Consider the following 12,909-nt stretch of genomic DNA (forward strand, 5'->3'; position numbering starts at 1 on the left):
TAGAAAATAAGAAATGCTGGGAAGGACATGGAGAGATTAGAACGCTCATACATTGCTGGTGGGACTGTAGAATTGTACAATCACTATGGAAATCAGTATGGCGCTTCGGTAAACAGATGCAAATACAAATAACCTATGATCCTGCAATTTCTCTAATTGGTTTATATCCTAAAGAAGTCAAGAACAAAAGATGAACAGACAAACGCACGCTTATGTTGATTGCAGCAATTCTAGTATAGCAAAAAGCTGGAAGCAATCAAAAACTCTGACTATAGAAAGATGGATAAACAAACTCCAGCATCTTCATATCACGGGTTGTTGTTGTTTGATGCCGTCGGGTCGGTTCTGACCTATAATGACCTTATGCACCGCAGAACAGAGCACTGCCTGGTCCTGCGCCGTGGCTCACGGCTGTTCTTATGCTTGAGCCCATTGTTGCAGCCACAGTATCAATCCATCGCCTTGAAGGTCTTCCTCATTTTTGCTGCCCATCTACGTGACCAAACATGATGTCTTCCCGAGGAACCGGTCTCTCAACAACAGGTCCAAAGTATCTAAGACAAAATCTCACCATCCTTGCCTCTCAGGAGCATTCTGGCCATAATTCTTCCACGAGAGATCAGTTTGTCCTTTCAGCAGTCCATGGTACCTCCAATGTTCTATGCATCATTCAAAAACAATGATGAGTCTACATGGACAAAATCAGAGAACACTATGCTTAGCAAAGTTAGTCAATTTTATAAGGACAAATATTTTATGACACCATTATTATAAAGGAAAATAAATAAAAAGAAAAATGGTTTTCACACGAAAGGGTAAGACTTTAAAGACTGGGAGTAGGCCAGGGGTGTGAGGGAGGTGGGGCAGGGAGAAGGAAGGGACAGCAAACTATAGAGCAGGGGTCCTCTAACTTTTTAAGCAGGGAGCCAGTTCACTGTCCCTCAGACCCCTTGGAGGGCCGGATTATAGTTTAAAAAAAAAACTATGAAAATAGAAATATATATAAGCATAAAAAACTAAATAAATTAAGTCAAAATGTTTAAGAGAGAGAGAGAGAAGGGTCACAGCCTTAAAAAACCCCAGATTCCTTACTCGTTGTCTGAGTGGCTATAAAAAAAAGGAACAATAAAACTGAACCGGACTTGGATTCTTTAGCAACATACAAATTCATTTCAGACAAACAAATGAACAAACAAAAAAATGCCTATGGAGAAAACAAAAATCAAGTTGATGCCGATGCATAGTGACCCCTAGGACAAGGTAGCACTGTCCCTGTGGTTTCTGAGCCTGTCACTCTTTATGGACTGGAAATAGACACGCCGTGGTGGTGTAGTGGTTAAACTTGGGGTTTCGATCCGCATGGTCTGCAGTTTGAAACCATCAGCAGCCCTGTGGAATAAAGAGTGGGCTTTCTACTCCTGTGAGCAGTTCCCAGTTTGGAAACCCCCAGGGGTTCACTGAGTCAGCATTGGCTCGTTGGCAGTGAGTTTGGTTTTTTGGGTTTGGGTTTTGGTTCTGCCTCGGTGTGGCTGGTGGTTCCTACTGCTGACCTTGCAGATCACAGTCCAATATGTTACCGACGCCACCAGGGCTTCATGCCTAAGGAGAACTGAGGCAAAAATGAGCGTGTGATAAAAGTGAAGCCAGGCAGATGACTGTATGCACATGTGAATACTTTACACCGGGTGACATGTTCTAACATGCAGGCTCTGGCCAATATTGGCTCTACCAAAACAGACCTGAGTGGTTGGGAATGTTGAAGGGACCTGGGAACTCACTTTTGCTGTAAACGCTGTGTCTGATCTCCACGCCTATAACTTTCGGGGGATATGGCAGGGATGATAGTCCAGTCAGAAAGCTGCATGGGGTGGGCCATCAAAGGAGCCTGCAGCCTAAGACTAACGGATGCCTAAGGCCAAAACCTGAGAAGCTGAACTCACAGTCAAGTACAAGAACTAAGTCAAAGACTAGAGATAAGAGAGGAAAGGTTAGAAGGACAATACATCAGGGCCAGCATGGAAAGCAAATGGGGAAAAAAGTGCCAATTGATAAGGGAAAAATAAAGGCAACCCAACACGGATGATAATCCATTTTGAACAAAGGGACCAAGACAATTCAGTGAGGAAAGTGAGCAGTGAGCAATTGGTGCTGGGACCACATGCAAAACCAGACTCACTGCCACTGAGCCACAGAGAACCCCTGGGGGGTTCAGAGGCTGTAACTGTTTAGGGGAGTAGAGAGCCCAGTCTTCGTCCCACAGAGCTGCTGGAGGTTTCAAACTGCCGAGCAAGAGGCTCACAGCTCAATGTGTAACCACTACCCCACAAGGGCTCCTTATTGCACCTCTACAGAAGACTAGAACTGCCCCATTGGGTTTCCCAGGCTCTCAATCTTTACAGAAGTCGACGGACACATCTTTCGCCTTGAGGAGGGGCTAAGGGGTTTGAAATGTCAATTTTCTTTGTTTAACTACTGTGCCACCAGGGATCTTGTCACATACTTGTTGCTAGGTGCCGGCTGTCCTCACAATCACAGTCAGGTTCAAGCCCATCATTTCAGCCACCGTGTTAATCCATCTTTTAGAGGGTCTTCCTCATTTTTGTTACCCCTCTACTTTACCAATCATAGTATTCTTTTCCAGGGACTGGTCTCTCCAGAAAACATGTCCAAAGTACATGAGACAAAATCTTGTCATCCTTGATCTAAGGAGCATCTGGCCATAGTTTCTCCAAGATAGATGTGTTTGCTCTTTTGGCCATCCATGGCGCTTTCAATATTCTTTGTCAGTCAGATACTTCAAATCCCTGCCATCTAGTCAATTCCCACTCTTAGCAACTCTGTGGTTAGGGTAGAACTGCCCCTATGGGTTTCCAAAACTGTACCTCTATGGGAGTAGAAAGCCTCATTTTTCTCATTTGGGGAAGCTGGTGATTTCAAACTGCTGACCTTGCTGGTAGCAGCCCAATATGTAACCACTATGCCACCAAGACTCACTTGTCACATACTTAGTGCCTGAAAATCATACAGATGGACAATCTAAGAGTGGAAAGTATCACATTTACTTTGCTAGACTAGAATCAAGGTGTCAGCAGAGTTGTGTTCCTTGAGTATCCTTCCTTCCTTTTTCAAGCTCCTGGAGGCCACCTGCGTTCCTTGGCTCATGGCCTTGCCCTCCATCTTCAAGATTAGCAATATAGCATCTTCAAGCCTCAATCTTTGCCTCCCTCTCTGTGCGCTCCCACCCACCCCACTTGCTCCTTTGAACACATCTCCTCTGACTCTAGCCTTCCTGCTTCCCTTACGACACCACTTGGCCCACCAACAACCCAGCATCACTTCCCCGTCACAGACTCTTCAATACAATTGAAAGTCCCCTTTGCCACCTAAAGGGGGATAGGCGCAGGTATCAGGGGCAAGGACAAGGTCATCATTGGGAGGTCACTAGTCTGCTTATGCCTGTTGTCAGATAAGCAGCTACCTGGAACCAAACTGTGGATGAGTAAGAAGTGTAGAAAAAATATTCTATACACACACACACACACACACACAAACATACACACAAGAAATGATAAAAAGAAAACCCACAATTTCTAAAATGTGGAAACGTTTTCATGTTGGGGGGTTATTCCCGCAAAGGAAAGAATCACTTCAGAGGACTCTTAAACACAATGCTTTTATTATGCATCCCTGGTGGATGGTATTGTAAGGACAAAAAGAATTGTCATGATGGGAAAACATTCCTCACTGCAACTTTCCTGGACTTTTTCTTACCAGTGGAGTTGCCAATTGTCTTGAACCGTCCGCATAATGAATCCTTTGATCATCTTGTGTCCTTCTAGAAAAATCTATCAAGTTGACTCCCTTTGGATTCCAAAAAACAGTCGTCACAACCTTCGGAGGTGACCTCTCTACTTTGAATTTAACGAGTCCAACAGGTCCTGTTGGAAACTACTGCTGGGCTGGACCTTTCTGTGAACGGACACTAATCAGACTAAGACAAGGGGGTGACTGAGAGAACGTGGCTGCCGCCGTCCACTGATCACAGAAATATGCTCAAATACATTTGTTTGCCATAAATCTGTGCATGTACTCACTGTAACCCTACCAGCAATATTTTTTGACTTACTCTTCAGTACCTAGGAGTTGAATGGAATTACTGGGGGGGGTGTCGTGGATACTCCGTTGGGCTGCGATCGCATGGTCAGAATTCAAAACCACCAGCAGCTCCTCAGGAGAAAGACTGGGATTTCTGTTCCCTTAAACAGTGACAGTCTCAGAAACCCGGTAAAATGGCAGAGGGTGAGCAAGAAATGGAAAACCTTCACCGAGATGGATTGGCACAGGGGAGGCGACAATGGACCCAACCTGCCTGCGATGGAGAGGACGGTGCAGGAAGGGGCAGCGTGTCATTCGGCTACACCTGAGGTCATTCTGAGTTGGAATCAGCTCGATGGCATGTAACAACAATGCGGAACTTCTGGAACTTGTTGAAGAATTGCCAAGTCATTTCCCACAGTGATTGCCTGATTTTCCAATCTCATCAGCAAAGCACATGGGTTCCAATTTTGGGACATCCTCCCAAACACTGGTTATTTTTCTTTTTTCAAATCTTAGTGGATCTGAAGTGACATCTCATTGTGGTTTGTGTGGCTCCCCACCCCCCAATGTTTTATTGATATAAAATTCACATATCATACACTTCTATAACTAAGTTGCGTTTAAAAAAGAGTGGTATATACATCATCACAATAGATTCTAGTGCACTGTCCCCCTCCCATGTTCATTATTTGTTCCCCAACTCCCCTCAATCTCCTTCCTTGCCATATTCCTGATGAGCTAAACATCTGCCCCTTATGTGCTTCATAAACTGGGAAACATATCACAAACAAAACCAAAACAAAACGGGGGGAAAAAGGAAGAAAAACCATCGGAAATATTAAAATAAGCCAGAAAGTAAACTTCTGTCGAGGAACAAACGAGAAATGTGTAAACCTAGAGCAAATTCAGAATGACTCAAGCGGAAGGTCAACGGACCAGATATCATAGTACACCAAAGTTCCATCCACCATAATCAAGTTTACAATCATCTCTATCTGATAGTAAGGCTGTTTGCATCCCTTGATTGTGGCCAGAGGGGATCTGCCAGAAGTTGAATCCAAATGGGCACTCTAGCGAAGGGTTTTGGAACATTGCGGCTTTGACGTATATCTCCCTGATGACTAGTGAGTGCTTAAGCACCTTTTGTGGCTCATTGGCAGCTGTATGTCGTTGGAGGGAGGTCTCCTCGAGTCCTTCGCCCATTTTCCAAAGCTTTGTCTGTCTTTTTGTTGTGGAGCTTTTTGTTGAAGTTCTTGGTAGGTTTCAGATAGGAAGCCCTTGTCGACTGTACGTGTGTTTTACATTCGCTTTTTTCCATTCTGTCTCTTCTCTTGGTATTGACTTTGGCGGCACACACTTTTTGATGAAGTTCAGTGGAAGCATGGTTGGCCTTCTGTCCTGTGCTTTTGGTGAGGCTTGGTTCATTGTTGGCCCCACAAACGCGCATCATCTCTCAGTGGTGAGAGCCCAGCTGTAGAGAGTGCCTATCCCCAATGTCTTAGAAGGGACTTCCCTTCTGAAGCACTGCCTCGCCTGCAAAGAGGTGGGAGGATGGGGTCTATGCGGGTTGCTGTTTTTCACACCTTGTTTATGCACCTGTTCTCTGTGTTCTTCCTCCTGAACTTGCAGCCCACATGGCCACGTCTGTGGGGGGACTCCTCTTCTTCTTCACCTACCTCCCGTACCTCTACATCAGTTTCAGCTACACCGAGAGGACTCACCTACAAAAGATCACTTCTTGTCTCTTCTCAAACGTCGCCATGGCCCTGGGGATCCGATTCATAGCCTTCTCAGAGGCAAAAGGTAAGCATTCGCTTTCCCTGGGCTCTCTGAGCCGCATTGATGCTTCCTCAGGGCTAACAGGCCAGCTGGCCTTCAATTTAAAAGAACGACTGTCCCTCCCCCCTCAGAAACAATTCCCCCGAGATCAACTTTAAGCCTAAACTCTCAAACATTGCTGGGAGCTTCCTACAAACCAAACAGTGGATTGGCCTAACTAGTACAAAACACCTGCCTGGAGCACTGTGTTCTCTTCAGACATCTATGCAGACGGGATCAACTTGACCAGGGCAGCTTGAAAAAGGTTTGATAGGAAACTCAGCCCTCAACTCGATGGCAGTGAGGTTGGTTTGGTAAATGCTGAGGAGACATGGTGGCTGAAGCACCTGTTTGTAATCCTTGGTCCCAGCTCCCCTCCTTTGGGAGAGCAGGAAGAGAGCCGACTCACAGGCCAAGTAGGAAGTTTTGCCCTAAAACTGAAGGAAGAATAAACCAAACACGGAAGGGCTGTTGTTCCATTGCAGCTGGCAAAACTGCTGCCCCCTTTTGGCAATACTGAGAATGTTCCCTCACCTGGAGGAAATTTCCATTCCCACCTTTTCCTTTCCTGTGCGCACCGTTTGTCCCGAACCTTGCGGACACAAGAAGCCTGTCGGCCTTGGTCTGGTTCGCGGCTGCTTGGTTGGGAAGTTCAGGTACTGAGAGTCTCCCCTGTCCTGGCTGTGACCGGCTTTGTGACTCTTCCTTCCGTCTCACAGGCGAAGGGCTACAATGGAGCAACATCGGCAGTGTGCGTGGAGACTTCAGCTTCGCTCAAGTGCTGCTCATGCTCCTGTTTGACGCTTTCTTCTATGGCTTGGTGGCCTGGTACCTGGAGTCCATCCTACCAGGGGCTTATGGTACACCCAAGCCCTGGTACTTCGTCGTCAAGGTGAGCCCTGACCCTGATGCTACCGGGTTTCAGACTAGGGTCCTAGAACGCATCCTGACTGTTGGCAGTACTCTTGCCCCCCTTAGTGGTAGAGTCTGGATCGAAATCTCAAGCTCCAGGAAAGCTCTAACCTGATTCCCCATAACCCATTGTCCACGGTCACTAGAGCGGCTCAAGGTCTAACCCACAGAATGTATAGGAAAGACCGCTTCTCATCCTCGGTCGGGTCATTATGAAAGAGTGCAATTCTCAAGCAGACATGTTCTACTAGGTAAGGTAGACAACTGCTCAGAAAACAAACCCTCACAAATGGACCAATGGATAGCATCATGACAAATGGAGAAAAGATCGAAGTTGTCAAGAATTATTATCTTGTTTGGATCCACAATCGACGCTCATGGAAACAGCACACAAGCATTCAAACTATAAATCGCATTGGGTAAGTCTGCTGCACAAGACCTCTCTAAAGTAACAAAGAGCCAGGATGTCACTTGGAGAACTGCGGTGCATCTGACATAAGCCATGGCATTTTCTGTTGCCTTCTCTGCATGTGGAAGTTGGACCCTGAATCAAGAAAACCGAAGGCAAAGGGATGCATTTGAATGATGCTGCTGGAGAAGCGTGCTGTCAATACTAACAAATCTGTCTCAGAAGAAATGGGGCTAGAGAGCTCCTGCGCAGCACGTTTAGTGAGACTTTGTCTCACGTATTTTGGATGTGTGACCAGGAGAGACCAGTCCCTGGAGAAGGACATCATGCTTGGTAAAGTAGAGGGGCAGCAGATAAAAAGAAGATCCTCACAAGGTGGACTGACGCGGTGACTGCAATAACGGCCTCAAACGTGCAATAATTGCAAGGATGACGCAAAACCAGGCAGGGTTTCATTCTGTGGGATCCGACTTGCTAGCCCCCGAGCACCACCACCACCACCTTGCTCAGTTTCAAGAAGACTGTAGGGAGATATTTTTGGTTTCTGATTTAAAGATGATCTCGGGGCAATAGTTTCGGGGTTTCATCCAGACTCGGTGGCCCCAGAAAGTCCGGTGTCCTTGGGAAAAGGGGAATTTAATGAACCAAAACAGAGACTGTTTACATAAATGTATTAATGCATCTGCTGACTTCCTCTTCAGCCTTTCTACTGGCACAGAAGATCCATACCTGTGACGATCTCCACACCACAGCTCGACCACCCCAAATCTCCGGAGAGCAAGTTTATTCAAGAAGAGCCTGTGGGTTTGACGAAAGGCATTGAAATCCTGCATCTGTACAAGGTACTCACACCCAGACCACCGGCTGGGAACTTCACCAACAGCCCAGGCCTCTCTTGAGGCTGACCGTGCGGCACCGCACAGTACATCTTGTGACAGGGAATTTTCATTTCCCTTGGTGGAGTTAGAGAGTAAATGCCTGAAAATGCCTCATCTCCTGTCCGACAGTGACACGACTGGATGGAGGATCCATTCTAGGAAGGGCCCCTCCCAGTGCCACCCTCACCCCTGGGATACAGGAGCGGCTGACAGCTGACTTTGTTCAGTACCTTATCTGTTCCACCCCCCACCCCTGCCCGCCCTGCATTTGAATTGATTCCAACCAGTTTGGTCACAACCAAGGAATCAAAAATAGAATCCACCCTCCTTCCTTCTACTCCCCCTCCCTTTCCTCCACCGTCTGTCCATAGAAGCCCTTCTGTAGCTGTTCCCTCATTCTGCGTGTCCAGAGTTATGTCACTAGGGCCACCTCAACGCCAAGGGGCAGAGCAGTCAGGGAGCAGCCCTGTCGACCCGACTGACAACAGTCAGGATCAAATGGAAGCAGGGGCGCTTGCCAATTCGTTTCGGCAGTGCCCAGCCACCCCCACCACGAGATGGTTCCCGCCCCGCTGCAGTGCGGCGCCAGGTGTCCACTCCGACCTGGTGAGGAGGAGAAAGGCCGGGTCTCTGCGAGGCTCCCCCTGCTGCTCTGCTGTGGGATAAGACTAGGGAAAATGGGACTTGGAACACTAGACCATTTGGCCTAGAAAGCAGGCTGCTGTGTTTATGCCCTCCCTCGCCCAGGCTGCACCCGAGGGCAGAGCACAGCAGGGCTCCTGCCAGTGCTTCTAGCATGTAAGCCCTGTGCCAGGTCCTCGGGCCCCTCCAAGAAGCACTCCCTGGAGTCCTCCCATTCCCTTTCCTCAGACGCTCCAGACAGTCCCCCCACTACCTTATCCTCCACCACCCCCACCACCTGCCCAGCCTCCCACAGCAAGCAGGGAAGGAGTAGCATGGCGTGGCCAGCCCTGCCTGCAAGTGTGACAGTTGCCCTGCAGGTCCCACCCATCTCTCCACAGGTGTTTCAGACTGGGGGGAAGAAGACCACCGCGGTCAGGGACCTGACGCTGAATCTGTACCAGGGGCAGATCACGGTGCTCCTGGGACACAACGGTGCGGGGAAGAGCACCACCTGCTCTGTGCTCACAGGTGCGTCTGGCCAGCCAGCCCCTCAAGGAAGCCCACCCTCGGGGGTCTTGGTACTGTCTAGGAAGGAGCCCTGGTGACTCTGCCTGGAAGGTGTCAGACTACTAACCTCTAGGTGGGGGTTCAAACCCACCAGCCCTTCTGTGGGAGAAATATGAGGGGCAGCCCTGGAAACCCCACACAGGATCCTGGTGGCAGTCGGCAGTCTAAACCGTGGTGGTGCGGTGGGTTAAGCGCTGCCCTTTCACTGCCGGTTCCTCACAGCTCTACAGGACAGGGCAGAACACCTCTGGCTTTCAAAGACTGCAGCTCTTTACAGGAGTAGAAAGCCTCATCTTTCTCCTGCAGAGTGGCTGATGGTTTTGAACTGCTGACCTAGCGGTTAGCAGCCCAACTGGTAACCACTCCTCCGTCAGCACTCCTGAAAGTATTGCTCTGCTAACCAAAAGGTGGTGGTTTGAACTCACAAGCTGCTCCTCAGGAGAAAGATGAGGCTGTCCCTCAGTGGGACGAGGCTACCACTAAGATGGAAAGCCACAGACCCCTTTGCAGCAGCTCGGCTCTGTCCTAGAGGGTCACTTGGAATCAGGAAAGCACCTCGTTGGCACAATGGTTACGCAACTCACCGGCTAACTGACCAGTAAGTCCAGAGGAAACAAGGGCTGGCGACCATGCAGCCTGGAAAACCCTCTGGGGCTGCCCCACTCGGTCCTGCAGGGTCACCGGCACATACCACCACCAAATACATAGTGCTTGGCCCAGAGCTCGGAAAGCGACTTGTCCCCTGACCCCCACAGAGCCCCTACCTCCAGGGAGCCCCCAACCACCCTGCCTGCCTCTGAGCCACAGGTGCACGCTCCAGCCAGGACAGCAGAGGGCAGCAAAGAGGTGGAAACGGGCCCCAGGAACCCACTCCTGGCCTAGAAGGTGCATACTGGGGGGTGGCCTTACACACTTCTGGACCAGTGCACACTGGTGTCCCCCGGTTTGGTCCTCTTTCGGGCACAGGCCTGGTTGAGCTGGCAGTGATCGTGACCACCAATTAGGGAAGGCCTCCTGCTGAGGTCCTTGGCTCCTGCAGGATAGCCAGGCAGTCAAGGAGGCAGGTCTGGTCAGGTCCAGCACTACGCAGGGAGGCCAGTGGTCAGAACCCATAGGGCCTGCACTGCTCCTATCTGTGTGGGAGCTGGCAGGATTTGGGGCCAATGGCCACAAGGAGCCCTCCAGCCCTTCTGTCCTGTGCCCAGGTGGGTAGGAATTCTGGGACATGTCTTTGCTGGTTCCAGGCCTCCTCCCAGCTTCAAGTGGAGAGGTTTATATCAATGGCAACAAGATCTCTGAAGACATGGATCAAGTTCGGAAGAGCTTGGGCTGGTGCCCCCAGCATGACATCCTATTTGATGCCCTTACAGTGACAGAACACCTGTACTTCTATGCTCAGGTGAGTCAGTAGGGTAGAACTTGCTCCTCTGTGTCCACCACCAGGGCTTTCTGACAAGCCTCCTCAGAAAAGGGGCAGGGTATGGGAGTGGGCTTTAAGTCAAGACTTCTGATTAAAGTTTCTAAAATTATTATATTTTATGTGTTTATTATATAATTTAGGGAGCCCTGGTGACTCAGTGGCTTACACATTGGATGCTAACTGAAAAGTTGGTGGTTCTTTAGTTTTTTTTAAAAAATCGTTTTATTGGGGCTCATACGACTCTTATCACAATCCATATATACATCAATTGTGTGAAGCACATTTGTACATTCTTTTTTTTTAATCTTACAGCTTTTTTTTTTTCCACTGAAAGTAGGTGGACAAAGAATACAGTCCACAGCGGACAGTAGCATGGTCTCCTGATTGTTGTTTTTGTTAAATGACTGCTTGCTGTACATGGATCTAATTGTATTCAATCACTGTTCACGCAGGCACCAACATGAAACAGGGCTCTTCTGTTTCTTTGTCTCCTCCAATTGCTTTCCAGGCCTGCTTCCCCAACAGTGTGCATAGATTCCCTTCTGTAGGAGCCCTGAGAGTGGAATGGTTACGGGCTGGGCTGAGATCTGCAAGGCCCAGCAGTTCAAAAACCACCAGCAGCTCCGTGGGCAAAAGACAGGCCTTTCTCCTCCTGTAAAGAGTTACGGTCTTGGAAACTCACAGGGGAAGCGCTAGCCCATCTTAGAGAGTCACGAGGAGTCCTCATGGACTCGGTGGCAGTGAGTTTGGTTTGGTTACTCTGTGTCAGGTCACTTTTCTGCCTTACGATGGTCATGAGACAGCAACTGACGCTCAGAAGGATGCTACAGAAAGTAACATAAGAGGCTCTGGAAAGTCAGCCAGTGGTAGAAGGTCCACAATTAGCAGGATCAAAAACTTGGTTCTTCTTCCCACAGCAAAAACGTCCATGGTTCTAACCCAGCAACCACTCAGTACAAGAAAGATGTCTGCTTCCCTGAAGACGTACGGCTCTGGAAGCTCCCTGGGCCATCCTGCTGCTTCCAGCAGGGTCACTACTAGTCAGAGCTGACTCGAGGGTGGTGGCTCTCAATGTATACTTTATTTTAATGCCACATAAGTCACTGTTTTAACTATTCTAAAGTGTACAAGCCAGTGGCTTTCAGTGCACTCCAGCATTGTGCAGCCTCCCTCCTTGCCTAAACCCAGAGCATTCTCACTCCCCGAAAGAAGCCTAGTACTCAATAGGCAGTCACTCCGTGCTGCTCACTCCCTCTTTCCAGCCCCTTTCTGTGCTGGAGATTCCGGACAGGAGGACTCACACAACACAGAGCCTGTTCTGTCTGGTTTCCGGGCTCACCCATGCTGTAGCATGTGGCAGTACTTCCCTCCTTCTGGCGGCTGAGTAACATTGCACCGCCCGGACAGACCACAAGTCCTTTATTCTTCCAGCCGTGGATGGACGTTCAGGTTGACCCACTTTGGGGTCAGTGGGAATAATACTGCCATGAACCATCTGTGCATGTGTTTCACTCCTTCTGGGTGTGCTCCTAGGAGTGGAGCGGCTGGTCAGATAGCGAGTCTAGGTCTGATTTCATAAGGAGCTGCCCACCCGTGTCCCACAGCAGCCTTTTACATTCCTCCTCACCGCACATCCTCTCTGCATTTTTCACTTCCTCTCCTTCCTTCCTTTGACTTTCTGTCTTGTTTCATTTTTCTACTTTCCATTCCTCACCTTCATCTCCTTCCTGTCGCTCTCTCTTTTATTGTAAGCCATCCTGGCGGGGAGAAGTTGTCAGTCTTTCACCAGGAAGTGTGTGTGTCAGCTGTGTGGTGCTCATTGACAGGCCTGATCTATTGAAGGAGTCTCTTTTCTTTCTTTGTAAATCACTTTATTGGAGGCTCGTACAGCTCATATCACAATCCATCCATCCATTGTGTCAGGCACATGTGTACATTTGTTGCCATCATCATTCTCAAAACATTTGATTTCTACTTGAGCCCTTGGTATCAGCTCCTCATTTTTCCCCTCCCTCCCCGCCCCCCTCTCCCTCATGAACCCTTGATAATTTATAAATTATTATTTTGTCATATCTTACACTGTCCGATGACTCCCTTCACCCACTTTTCTGTTGTCCGTCCCCCAGGGAGGAGTTTGTATGTAGATCCTTGGAATGGGTTCCCCCTTTCCACCCCACCCTCCA

At 48.8% G+C, this 12,909-nt stretch overlaps 1 protein-coding gene across 1 annotated transcript in view; it reads left to right on the top strand.

Moving 5' to 3' along the window:
* The window catches only part of LOC101640057 (ATP-binding cassette sub-family A member 17-like), a 69,255-nt gene that overhangs the window by 20,868 nt on the left and 35,478 nt on the right, over window positions 1–12,909 (top strand). The window contains exons 8-12 of the mRNA XM_045286033.1: window positions 5,728–5,901; window positions 6,636–6,901; window positions 8,020–8,079; window positions 9,138–9,267; window positions 10,551–10,705. Of these exons, the coding sequence (XP_045141968.1) occupies window positions 5,728–5,901; window positions 6,636–6,901; window positions 8,020–8,079; window positions 9,138–9,267; window positions 10,551–10,705 (785 nt within the window). The remainder of the gene's footprint in view (window positions 1–5,727; window positions 5,902–6,635; window positions 6,902–8,019; window positions 8,080–9,137; window positions 9,268–10,550; window positions 10,706–12,909) is intronic.

Source organism: Echinops telfairi, unplaced genomic scaffold, assembly GCF_000313985.2.
Source record: "Echinops telfairi isolate 266 unplaced genomic scaffold, ASM31398v2 ScPeMD7_5;HRSCAF=22, whole genome shotgun sequence".
Classification (NCBI taxonomy): domain Eukaryota; kingdom Metazoa; phylum Chordata; class Mammalia; order Afrosoricida; family Tenrecidae; genus Echinops; species Echinops telfairi.